General features: G+C 40.6%; 1 protein-coding gene across 1 annotated transcript in view; it reads left to right on the plus strand.

Moving 5' to 3' along the window:
- Positions 1–12,683, plus strand: part of VPS35 (VPS35 retromer complex component) — a 68,502-nt gene extending 55,819 nt beyond the window's left edge. The window contains exons 16-17 of the mRNA XM_068119812.2: positions 5,635–5,778; positions 11,328–12,683. Of these exons, the coding sequence (XP_067975913.1) occupies positions 5,635–5,778; positions 11,328–11,507 (324 nt within the window). The 3' untranslated portion in view covers positions 11,508–12,683. The remainder of the gene's footprint in view (positions 1–5,634; positions 5,779–11,327) is intronic.
- Positions 12,684–13,841: the final 1,158 nt, after the last annotated feature.

Consider the following 13,841-nt stretch of genomic DNA (forward strand, 5'->3'; position numbering starts at 1 on the left):
TTATGAAGTGGAAGACAACATATTAAAAGTTGGACAATTTTGACGCATGGGAAAGTCCCTCAGTGACGTCAGAAAACAAGATGGCTGCCGGCAGATAAAACGTAAAAAAATTGACTGATAATCATCAGACCACTAACAATTTAAAGTAAATTTTGCACCAATATTTGTATTATGATCGTTGCTGGTAGTTTATCCAGTGCTAATCCTGAGACCATTCGCAATTTAAAGTAAATATTTGCACAAATATATGTTCTTTGATTGTTTCTGCCAGTCTATGACATGGAAAGCCACATATAAAAAATTGGACAATTTTGACACATGTGGAAGTACCATATGCCTTCTAGTCTTAGATTCCAGTTTCATCGTCCTCCTCCTCCTCCTCTATGTCTGGTTCAACACTCATATTGTCACAGTTGCTGTCCTGGCAATGTCCACATGCACTGGTGCACTCTAATCCATGCTTCCTACATGAACACCTTAGTGTTTTGCACCCCCCTGAACAGTTGCAGTGAATCATCTGAAGTAGTATGTCTGGAGCAGGGCTTTTGTCTGTCATCACTGGAACAAGTTTTCCTCCTTCTACCTTCCATCCCCACTCCGTTGGCTCCATTCCACAACAAAGGCCCATCCATTCCATTACCTGGTAATAGGTCCGCAGAGAATGAAGCTTGCAGGCAGCGGATGTGGGTGGCAGTCTTTCAGGAGTGACAAATGCCTTAGCCCTTGCAACCTTTTTGCAGAGAATGTTGTATCTGATCGATGCCAATGAGTCGTTCTGATTTGCTTTAAACAATGCCACCATTGCTCTGCAGCCTGCAGTTTCAATAACATCCTGACTCTGCTGTGGTTTACAGAACACCTTTGAGCTGTCTATCAGTTCCTTTTCTTTCTTGATGATTCTTTGAAACCCTGACTTCTTTCCAATCGCAAAGACACGAGACGTTGCGTCACAGCCAGTTAATGCATGAAGGAACAATATATCTCTGCAGGCTGCATTTCCAAGTATCTGCTGAAGGACTTTGATATTGTAGACATTTGATTTTGCCTTGTCAGAACGGAAATAGAGTTCAATGCAGTTTGTCTCCACCATATAGAAGAGCAGGAGGAGAAGGAGATCTGTATCTTCTCCAATGAGGGTTGTAGATCTGGAAGCCGCATTTGCGACGGCCGCTTTTGCAATCTCAACATCAGCATCTCCCTCTGCTTGGATCACCTCACAGCCTTCCTTGTGCAACACCTCTATAATCAACAGTATCATTGCCTGCTTGTTTGAGCACTATCGCCCAGGTATTGTTCCATTCTAGCCACGAGGTCTGTAATTGTTAACTGTTCCTCATCATTGTCTTCAAGAAAAGAGCACACCTTATCGAAAGCCTCATTCTGGTCACTGTCCTTAGGCCTTCCCATTTTTCGTCTCTTGTTTGACTCAGTCGGCTTGAACCGTTGTGGAATGTCTCGCATTGTGCGGAAATTAATGTTGCAGGACTTGTGGTACACACAGTCAGCTGCATGGAGATCACCCTCAAAATATTCAATGCGGCCTTGAACAGCAAGGGCCCATTCATCGCTCCTTGTTTTGCAATGAACTGATATAGTTTTAACAAATGCGTCAGTCTTCACGTAGCCAAAACTGGCTGTTTCTGCATGGCCTCGCTTTGGGCCCTCTTCCTTAACTTCAGTGCCGCAGAAAAGGCAATGTGTTTTACTGTCATATGGTCCCAGGGAAATGCGAGCACTCCTCTTGACTGATGGACCTGATTCCGCATGATCCTTCTTGGTTAAAGCAATGTCCTTTTTGTTTATGTGATTCACTCGGCATGATTTGTGAACACTGGTACCAGCTAGAATTCTGATGTCAACACCCCTTTCGGCACTTGCACGGTTGATGCCTTCTGCTCCTTTCTCACGAACTGATACTGTTTCCTCACAGTCCAATCCCCTTTGGCATAAAGGGCAGGTCTCTTTACCATATAAAGAGTTCATTTTCTATCTCTGAAAATACAAAAATGAGATCTTTTAGAAGCATGCAGTCAATTTACATTGGCCATATACATTGAATGCCATCAGAGCATTCTCCGCCCCTGAAACTGAGATATTTATGTAAGATATATATTAGGAGGAAACATACTATGGAATAATCTGCATAGTGGTCATCCCATTGCTTTCTGCATCTGAAATGAATTATATACAAGGGCTCTGTTGCTTAGTCACAAGGTGCACCAGGAAAAGATATGTATAGTCCAGAAGAAAAACATACTGATAGAACCCCCCCCCCCCCCCCCCCGCTTCCCCCAATCAACTGGTCCCATTCCTATTAAATAAATATGCATCCCCACAACTCTAGAACCTGGAAAATAAATACCATCATACACTACAGTTGTAGGAGTACAAAATACATGTAGAATATATGGGGCAATTGTATGCATAGGCCTACCTGTCTTTTTGCTACTGCCTTGGCCTTGGTTGTATTGTATTGTATCTCCAATGTTTACCATACAACGTTGTCCAATTGAGTCCTAATTAGGTGTAATTAACTCATTCATGTGGAGTTGTTACTCAGTCAAGCTGCACAACTACCAGTGAGGAATTAGGTCATTAGCCTACATGCTGGGAGGTCATATTGTTAAAGACATGTGTCAGGTAGCAGATGTAAACATTGTTAAAGACACGAAACAAGTGTTATAAAATGTTGCCTTTGCAGCTGGTCTCAGTGGAACAAATTAATTTATATAAACAAAAAGAAACAAAAATAAAAAACCAAAGACGTTTTCGACGTAGTGAATCGTGCATGGTTTTGTGACATTTTTATCATGTCAAATTTTTTTACTTTCCCATGGTCCATTTCTGTCCAACTTTTGATATGTTCCTAAGTAAGTCTTAAAATATAAGGAAATGCAATAAAACTAAAATTTGCAATTTTTTTGGGGTACGGCTGTTCTGGTTGTATATTGACCCGTCTATAAATCATTTAGTGTACTGTACCATCAAAAATAGCGGGCGACCCTTCTGTATTTTCACACTAATCGGCCTTGAAAACTAGGGCTATATCATTTATTGTACAAATTGCCCATCCCTTTATTTGGGTGGTGTATAAGATACAGACCACTGTCGCAATCGTTCCCGAAAAGTATACATAAAGTGTAGATAGGTTATACTCCTGAAGCAAATGCATGCCTACTGCTTATGTGCATGTATAAATGTGTCATGGTTATATAGCTCAAATAATACAGATAGCACTGGACCATGGGCCCACGCCAGAGACCGAGGAGCCCTCAAAATGGTAGACCTATGATTTTTTTTCAGGTTGCAATTGTCAGTGGAGTCGGGCCAGCTGTCCCATCAATGGGTACAGAGCGTACATGCATATACCCATCCACCACAGCTCTATTATAATATGCTTCTTGGGTTGAATCACTGCATTCATGTACCATCACTGCACTGGGTAAAATCTTATGCAGTGGTGTCAGAATAGATGTTGTATCATGGAGTATGACATCTGTTTTGGAGAAATTTCTGATTGTTGTAATTTGAATATTCAAAAACATTGACGTGTACACGTGGCTGAAGTTTGAATTTGGCAATCTGCAAAACCATTCAATCCTCCTCATTTGTTAATTGTGTGATGACATTGGTTCTTTGGTCCGACAGAATAGTACAGTGGTCGTTCATTTACCTTTGAGCTGCCTTGTCTGGGCTATATCTCTGGTCAGCCAAAACAGTCGGATCAGTGATTTGCAGTCCGGGTGTTGCATCCCTTGGATAACAGACTTTTGCAGATGGCAGTTCAAAGTGGCAGACTTTCTTTGCCGTGATAACTTGTGACCGGCTGAAGGGATTTTGACTAAACTTGGCATAACTAGACTGTAATACAAAGACGAACTGATTAAATTTTGGTTTCAAAAGGTCAAACGACTTGGGTCAAGTGCCGTTTAATTGAAATCCTATGTTACTGCAACACCTTTATCTCAAATATCGAAATAAATATCCAAATATCTCCCACGATGAAGCCAATTCTGAGGGCCTTTCACTCTCACCGCAGGCAGGTTGGTGGTCTTGCTGTCTTCTACAGACTCCTCTCCGCCCTAGCTTCCCCAGCTCTGTATGTGCTCTGTCCCCCAAATATTCATGCAGGACGCACAAGATCTGCCAGCAACCCTCTTATGGTTAAACTGCCAAAATCAAGACTCTCTGCTCACCTTCACTCTTTCATTCCTCTTTTCTCCCGCCTCTGGAACAAACACCCACACTCTCTTCAATCCCACTCCTCCCTCCAGGTCTTTCAAACAGCTGTTCACCACCATCTCTCATAAGGTGGTCCATCCCCCATCCAAAACCTTGATCTTTTCTACCCCTGTTAAAACACCCCAAATCCACCTCTTTCAATCCCCAACCTCTTTCCTGAAATTCCTAGTGGTTTGCTTTGTACCGTGTACCCCTTCCCCCACCCCCTCTCTCTTCCACAGATATACTGACGTCCCTGTTCTCTACTGTTGTTATGCCTCTACGCTTTCCTCTCCCCCCCCCCCCCCCCCCTCCCCTGTCTCCCGCTCCCTTTATTACCCTCGCCTGAGGAGTGGGTATTGCATTTGAGTCAGTTTGTTTGTCCGCACAGAATAAATATGATTTTCTCTGCAACTGTTGGTCCGATTGACAGGAAATTTTCACCATAGGTGCAACTCCACCTGTATAATTTTTAATTGTAATTATGACGTCATAGGTCACGTGGTTCGGCCGCCATCTTGGGAAAAACAAAACTTTGCACCTTTATCTCCGAAAGAGCTCAATATAAAAAATTGAGACATGGCTCATTGTAAAGAACTCTCCATGGGGAATCAAATATGTTAATGATGATGTCATAGGTGCCTCCATTATGACGTCATAATTCGACAAGTACAAAACTTCATCCGATCAAGATGAAATGTCGAGCATAATCTAGGAATAAATTAGTGGAGAAAAAAATATGACGTCATCGGTCACGTGTTTCGGCCGCCATATTTGTTTTAACACAAAAGCCTTAAAAAAACACTGAAAATACATCCTGGTGAGGGTTTGCAATCTCTGATTGCTCTTTCTTGTTTATTGTATGTTTTATGGGTCTGTGCCCGTTCTCGTGTGTAATGTGTTAGCTCGTACACGAGCCTTGACTATGTATACAAAAAAAATCTAAAAACAAACTTATGAACCACTCAAGAGATTTAAACCGTACTTGATACATGTGAATTGATTCAATATTAGTTTTAAGAAGTCAATGGTCGTGTGCTCTTTGAAAATAATTTTGCAGACCATAATTCGGGAAAGAGGCATCTGATGTCTTTCTCTCTCTCTCTCCTCTGTCTGTCTCTCTCTCTCTCTTTTTGTCTTCCGATCTCTCCCTCTCTCTCATGCTCTTTCTCATGCTCTCTCTCTCTCTGTCTCTGTCTCTGTCTCTGTCTCCCTCTCCCTCTCTCTTTCTGTCTCTCTGTCACACTCTCACTCTCTTAACAGACCGTTCATTTTTCATGTGACCTTAAATTGAGATCAAACATAATGTGTTGACATGTAACATGGATGGAGGCATATATATATTGACACAAGTGTAAAATTCTACTTTCTAGTTATATTTGAAACTGTGTGCGCTCTCTCATCCCCTCTCAGCTGCATGATAGCAAGCGGGTCATGGACTGCCTAAAGAAAGCTGTGAAGATTGCAAATCAATGCATGGATGCCTCGCTACAAGTGCAGCTGTTCATAGAGATCTTGAATCGCTATGTGTTTTTCTACGAGAAAGGAAACGATGCTGTAAGTTGCCTTCGGCCTAAAAAAGCTGAATGTGTGGCTCTAAAGTTTTAGTATGATGTATTTGCTTTCTGAAGTGTGTACCATTTTGACAAACACCGACATGTCTTTCTTTCTCAGTTCGGTGCCACAATAGGTGACGTTTCATCACGACTATGTGTGCTTGTCATGTGCGCATTTATCTTTTCCTGGCCTTCCTTTTTTGCAATTTCTTCATCTAACTTAACCTGAGATTCTTTCATTGGATAGCCTGTGTATAGCAAATGACCACCCTCTGTTGTCTAAATAGTTATCTTTAAGATAAATAAGGTGGTTGAAATCTGTCTACATCAGTGGATTTTCATTGTAACAAATGGCAGTAAATTGTTTTCTTTAATTTATTAAAATATAAAGTATGTTAAATCTGTAATTGATAGGGGCTGGGGTGTCTGGAGGGGAGTGTCGTTGAAGCTGAATGGAAAGGTGTATGCTGCATGTGTGAGAAGTGTTATGAGTTATGGGAGCGAGACATGGGTAATGAACGTAGAGCAGCAACGCAGGCTGGAAAGGGTGGAAATGCGAATGGTTCGGTGAATGTGTGGAGTATCGTTGAGAGAGAGAGGAAGCCAAATGATGAATTGCGAAAGATGATGGGAATAGAGCCTGTGATTGATGCTGTGAAGAGGAACAGGTTGAGATGGTTTGGTCATGTGTTGAGGAAGGATGAAAGTGACTGGTTGAGAAGAGTGATGGAAATGAATGTAGAAGGAAGTAGAGGACGGGGAAGACCGAGAAAGACTTGGCTAAAGATGGTGGAAGAAGAAATGTGGGCAAGGGGGTTAACAAGGGGAGATGCAGAAAATAGGGCAAAATGGAGAAGATTGTCATGGGGACCTCAAGGCTGACCCCCGCTCTAGCAGGGAAAATGGCCTTAAAATGCATGTTGTTTGTTTGTTATAGGGGCTGGGGTGTGTTAGAGCCGAAAATGTTACGTCTTGTAAAAATTAGATGATTCTAAGCAACCCGTTTGAAATGATGGATTTGGCACATTCATTCACCAGTACAACACACCTTTGTGAACCTCGCCAACTTATCACCACCTGCTCCTTTGCTTCCAAAGTGCTGACTTTCACCCTGTCACCCGCAATCCACGAGTCGAAAAACTCCACGCGCTTCATTCTCACATTGAATCCTTGAGGCTGTATGTCTGCTTATAACCAATTGGTCTTGATCATTTATTACGTTGAAATGACTTATTCGTTCGTATGCAGCACAACTCATTCTCTGAGGGTGTGGCTGAGGTGCTGCTGCAATGCCCTCTGCTGGTTATGGCAGGAATTTGTAATTTGTCCATTGTGCTGGTGATAATTCGCCTTCTCTTCACGAAGGACCCCCTGGGATCTTTAAGTCCACCAACTGATACCGGTCGGGCCAGGCTAGACACGACGTACCTCTAGGGCACTTGGCCATCCTGGCGGCCTACTTTTAGACTGAGAAGAGATTAAAGACTCAACAGGAATCGTTGTCCTCCCCATTTTTCTCAATGATGAGCATCATGGTGCTTTGTTTAATCAGCAAATATGTGCCGAAGAATAGATAGCCAGCAATAAAACCATAAAGCCTTGTTTATAAAAATCAAAGTAAAGCAAATAATGTACAGCAAACAATAAGTGATTGGGCATTTGGGGCTGAATTTGACCACACATTGTCTGCCTGCAACAAAAAAAGAACAAGAAATTCACCACAGTTTTGCAAATACCGTTATGCAAAACCATTCATTTGCAAATGGTGCCCAAAATGTCAGCTTATTTTATTCACGGTGGATCCATTACCATTTAAGGTATTTTATTCCCCATTGGTACATAGCTTGTGTGTTGAAATTCGATGAAAGGCCGTGATGTTTAAGATTTACTTTCTCAGCTTCTGGGAGTTGAGCTCGTTTTAGTAGACGAGTTACCACTGCATGGGTGGTTGAAACCTATCTGGCCCATTAATGGCCTTGTAGGATGGTGATCAGTTTGTCCATATGTGATGCCATTCCACACAGCAGTTTGACTCGTAGTGCATTCCCACCGATGATCGCTTGCGACTACTAATCCGAGTTAACTGCTGTTTGCTGGACCGGGGTTTAAATAAACATTAAAAACCCATGGCAATGCAGGGCAGTCCAGTAGAGGGGGTGCGCTTCACACAAAACGATCTTTCAATAACACCACCACATTTTTGCAAATGATTCTGCACCTTCATGCCACCTGCGTATGCTTTAGTCACACAATGTAAATGACTTGGCAAACTTGCTCACTTCCTGTTTGTGATTAAAACTCAAGAACCAACCAGAACAGCACTCGGTAGAGCGCATACCTCTACCAGGCTGAACAGTTTACGTTTTGTAACCCACTGATGGGCCGGATCTGGATTCGGACCTGAACCAAAATCTAATCGGCTTGTTATTGTCACCTAACCCACCCATCCACCAAGTCTTGTCATAACTCGTCCATAACTTTGAGATATGCTATTGTACACCGCTCCTTTCCTATGCCATCTCCAGGCATTGCAAATCGTCATTGCCGGGCACCGAAGGGGGCTCGGCAGTGACGCACGCTGAAAGGGAGTACTCAGTTTTCACTCTGGTTGTTTGTTTTCTTGCTTTCTTTCTTTCTTGTTTGTTTGTTTGTTTGTCCCGGCGATATCTCAGCCATCCTTTGAGCTAGGAAGCTGAAATTTCGGCACAGTAGTGAGAAAGTGCTTTGTCAAAAACGGTATTTTTTCTTTTTTGATTAATCAATTAATTGATGAGTTATTTAATTATTAGCGATTAATTAAGTACTTATTTAATTAATCAAATTTCCTTTCTCTTCTGACCATTAACTCAGGCACCTTTTGAGTTAGGAAGCTGATATTTGGACATGCCAATGACCAGGTGATTTGGCTGCAAATGATATTTTTGATTTATTTATTAATCAATTAATCAATTAATTATTTGATTAATGACAAAAAAAAATTTTTTTTAAAGCTACAGATTCTGATGAAATGGTGGTGGTTTATGTGTTCTCTGACCGAATTGATTAATAATTTAATTTTTTTTAATGATTATTATTTATTTATTTTCATTATTATCATTTATTTATTTTCTTTCTCATTTGGCCAATATCTCAGGCACCTTTTGAGCTGGGAAGCTAATATTTGGTCATGAGTGACCAAGTGATGTGGCTATCAAGGAAATTTTTGATTTATTGATTAATCAATTAATCAATTAATCGATTAATTATTTAATTATTCGATTAATTACTAAAAAAAAAAAAAAAAAAAACAGTTACAGATTCTGATGAAATGGTGGTGGTTTATGTGTTCTGTGACCGAATTGATTAATAATTTAATTTTTTAATGATTATTATTTATTTATTTTCATTATTAATCATTTCTTTATTTTCTTTCTCATTTGGCCAATATCTCAGGCACCTTTTGAGCTGGGAAGCTAATATTTGGACATGACAGTGACCAAGTAATGTGGCTATCAAGGATATTTTTGATTTATTGATTAATCAATTAATTATTTAATTTTTTATTAATGACTTATTTCATTTAATTTCTAAAAGATACATCTTCGGATGAAGCACTAGTAGTTTAGTTATGCTATTAGCCAATTGAATAAGAAAAAGTTTTGTGATAATCTTTTATTGATTTTAATTATGCAATTAATCAATCAATTAGTGTACACCTCTCCCTCCCAATGCAGCCTCAATGAGCTGCACTGCGGTATTGCCGGGTGCCGGAGGCGCCCCGGCAATTCCGCGCTGTAGGATATTTAATTATTTGGCATGGGGGCGCGGTGTACTTTGAATGTATCTGTACTTGTATATAGTTTTTTCCTGTATGTCTCAATAGTGAAGTCACTTATATATAAAAAAAATATTTTATTTTTTATTTTTTCCTAATTTTAATATAATATTAAAGTAAATGAAAAAATAAAAATAAATAAAAAACAAAAAATCCGGATCTTCTCGTATGGATCCGGATCTTCACCAAAATCATCATTCCGTCCTTGTATCTCTCTCTTAACAGACTCAACCTCTCCACCAAATTTCACCCGAACCTGTCTACAACTTTGAGATATTGTGTTCGCAGACAAAGCCAAGGTTGAAAACAACCTCTGTCCACCTTTGGTGACGGAGGTATAAATAATGAATTTGGCTTGTTCGCCATCTTGTATCCTTCTGCAATACAATTTAGAGGGGTGTTAATGTTTCACCTGAACTCGTGTTTGTCATGATCATGCTTGCATGTATAGTACAAATATGATACAATTTTTCAGGGCGTTCTAAAGCTTTGGACCCTCGTCCTATCGTGTTGGAAGTTTCCGTGTATAATTATCTCGGACAGGTGTAGTCGGTGCACCACATCAATTCTTGATCGGCTAGTTCTTGAAAAATGAACTGGCCGATAAATAATTTGACCAGAAATGTATTTGTTCTGTTCCACCATCTTTTGCAATTCCCTTTGCCTCCCTCTGCCCCGACAATGCCGCTCTGTAGGATATTTAATTATTTGGCATGGGGGCGGTGTACTTTGAATGTATGTGTACTTGTTATATATTTTGTTTGTCTGGTTGATTTGTTTGTGAAGTAAATGTCAGCTCTTTCACGAGCCTCGATTCAGTATACAAAAAAAAAAAAAAAAAAAAAAAAAAAAAAAAAAAAAAAAAAAAAAAAAAAAAAAAAAAAAAAAAAAAAAAAAAAAAAAAAAAAAAAAAAAAAAAAAAAAAAAAAAAAAAAAAAAAAAAAAAAAAAAAAAAAAAAGGCGTGTATTAAAGGGACACGTGATTATGGGTATCGGTTACCAACATTACGATGCATTCCTCTACATGCATTATTATGTTTCTTTGTATAAAGTCGGTCAAATTTGGAGGTTGTAACCATTGTCTGGTTACCTCTGCCACCAAAGGTGGATGGAGGTTATGTTTTCACCCCTGTCTGTCTGTCTGTTTGTGAACAAAATATCTCAATGTTGTTGATGGATTCAGACGAAATTTGGCAGGTTTTTTTTTTTTTTTTTTGTATACAAGATCGAGGCTCGTGAAAGAGCGAAGTGGTGGGGTGTAGCGTATGTGACGAGGACGAAATGATTCGATTTTGGTGAAGATTCGGATCCGGCTACTAGAATTCTTTAAGTGATTCTTCACCATTGGGAGATAGGGCCAAAAACGACACATAGCAGGATATCTCAAAGTTGTGGATGGATTTGGACGAAACTTGTTGGACAGGTTCTGTTTGTCAAAAGGAAAAATCGATTCAATTTTGGTGAAGATCTGGATCCGGCTAGTAGAATTTTTTTTCGGTGATTCTTCACCATTGAGTGATATGGCCAACCAGGTGGAGGTATGCCCTCTACTGAGTGCTGTTCTCGTTGAATCATTGCATTAATCTTCAGTCTCAGCAATAAATATGGCAGATGAAGACATTTTGCTGAATGAGGGAAGCTGGCATAAATGAGCACTTTTATAATTATTTTTTTTACACTCGCTTACAAGGCCTTTCATCTGTTTAATACAAACTATGATTTCTGTGCTGGCACAGGTGAGCATCCAGTTATTAAACCAGCTTCTCCAGAAGGTACGTGAGGAACTCCCAAGTTTAGAGGCTGGTGACGAGACTGAACAACTAGGCAAGCACTTCCAGAACACAGTGGAGCACCTCCGCTTGCGGCAAGAATCGCCAGAGTCTGATGGGCCTTCCTACGATGGACTCGTATTGTAAAAGAGACTTGCCAGATTTTTCTTTATCTTCACTTTCCGTACATGTTTTTTTTTTTTTTTGGTTTTCATTCCGTCACTGAACCCTTGTATCAATTGAACATCTTGCTTTTCAAAGTGCTTTCGGTTTACTTCTCGTGCCACTTTTGCATTTCCAGTTCCGTGGCCTGCTCTTTTCTCCACGTCTTTTCTATTTCCAATGCGCGTCTCTGTCCCATCTCACCGCACACATTCTTGGTTCTTCGCTTTGTCATGTGTATTTGAATGTTGGTTGGTCCGACCATTTATCAGCCTTGAAGCACTGCTGCACAATGCCACTTGAGTCTCACATGGCTTTCCCCGTATCGCTGGTCACATTTGGAGTGTGCCTTAATTTCCTTCACTTCTTCAAGGCCAATTTTGTTTTTTCCCCCTTTCTCCTGCCAGCCTTGAATATTTTTGTTCTTCTCCTTCTCCTTTGTGAGCCTGAATTGCAGTCTTGCCATTGCATGCTGAGATGGGATGAAATGGAGCTTTATTAACCCTTTTGTTGTTGCTTTTTTGTTTGTGGATAACTTCCCCATTTTGCGACTGTTCCTTTGCATGGAAAACGTGGACGTTGCTGTGAGCATGTTTCTTCAGCTTTGTTTCAAGTCTTACTTCCTGTATAATCCACTGGTTGGAACCTCGCCGCCTCCCCCACCACCATCCTCTATCGTTTCATCTCACCTTCTGCATGTCTGGCTTGGCTGAAGGAAAATATTATTGGTGCATCGACGTACTTAACTTTATACACCTTGTCTCCATGCTTCGACACGAGGTAAGGTATCCATGGCTGTAAGTCTTTGTTTTTGTGCTTGTGCAGTGAGTAACATACCAGCTTACTCGAGCTGCAATGGTGGAATGGCCACGGCATATTCGCAGCACCTTTATTGCTCAACCTCTCTGCCTCTTCAGGACCCTCGTGGCAGCCCTAAAATTACTGATTGCCAAATCCTTCTAAAGCAATCGTGTTTATCGTTTGTTCGTCCATGAAAATTGGTAGATATTTTGTCATTACCGAAATGAAAATAAAATGTAATAGATTCTTCATTTAAACCAAGTTGTCATTTACTTCTTTTCATGAAATAGAATGTTTGCCACGATAAATGATTGTAAAAGCCCAGCTTGGCAAGGCTGTAATAAAATGTTTATCAAAGAGGTGCAGCCCCATGTTTGAAGATTTGGATGAAGGCAGTTGTTTACCCTAATTTATTTATGAATTTTGCTTTAATAACAATCTTTTCAAAAATAAGTTTCGTCTGATTGGTATATATATTTAAGGTCGTGTTTTATTTTCTATAAGTAAGCTTGTGACCGTGCACACACACTTTTATAAACGTTTACAAAGGAGCCAGCCTCTAAATCCAATCTCCATTCATCCGTCCATTCAGGGCAGGGTTTATGCCACCAGCCTATCAGATCAGTTCCCTCCGGCGCTGGGCGGGTTAAAGAGAGGTGGGACCTGCTAATTTTTTTTATTTTTTTTGGAATTGCCGCCATGTTGTTTATATACTTTTTTCATGCACGTATACATATTGGTGGCTGCATTTATTAGCTGTTGCTATTGAGTTACTTTGACTTGAATCTAAAATTCATGCTTTTTAAAAAGAGACTGAAGGAAATATGAAATAATTGTCTTGTGTACTGTGTTACGTGTTCCTCCCTGACCCCCTGGTCACGGTGTACCTCCGAATCCCGAGAGGAGCCACGGCAGAAAAATATGTTATTCTGTGTGAGAAATCAATAGTGAAACCACACCAATGATTATAAACGAACAAATGTATTAAAAATCACACACAAGAATAACGGTACAACCAATAGTCATCAAGAGTGCACTCAATACATCTTAAAATGGTACCATCAGTTAGTCAGATAAATCGCTGCGCTCCAAGTGAGTGAACAAAGGACACTCCTCAATGTCTCTGTAACTCAAAGGTGATCCCCTCCAGCGAGTGTCAGAGCGAGATTGAATCGAGACCCGCACTCCGTTGATGCGGACGAGGCGTGGGCGTAGCGTAGAAAAAGCGTAGCCAGTCACGTGGTCCGACCAAAGGCAAACTCGAGGTGCGCGTTCACAGTTCAATCGGCGAACCGCAGCGTAATCTTCAACCGCAGCGTTTGCGCACACACATCCCCGCCAGATGATAGGATGCTGAGAAGAGCTGACGCGTAGCAAAACCTTTGTCGGTGTACGAAGCGCTAAGTTCAAAATGGCCGACGGCTCTTACTTGAGTCGGTGCGACCATGCAAGGATTCGTCGGCATCTCAGCCCAAACCTGACTACGCAGATTTCTCAATCCCAGCGATAATACCTATC

Source organism: Myxine glutinosa, chromosome 6 (genome assembly GCF_964187855.1).
Source record: "Myxine glutinosa chromosome 6, kmMyxGlut1.1, whole genome shotgun sequence".
Classification (NCBI taxonomy): Eukaryota; Metazoa; Chordata; class Myxini; order Myxiniformes; family Myxinidae; genus Myxine; species Myxine glutinosa.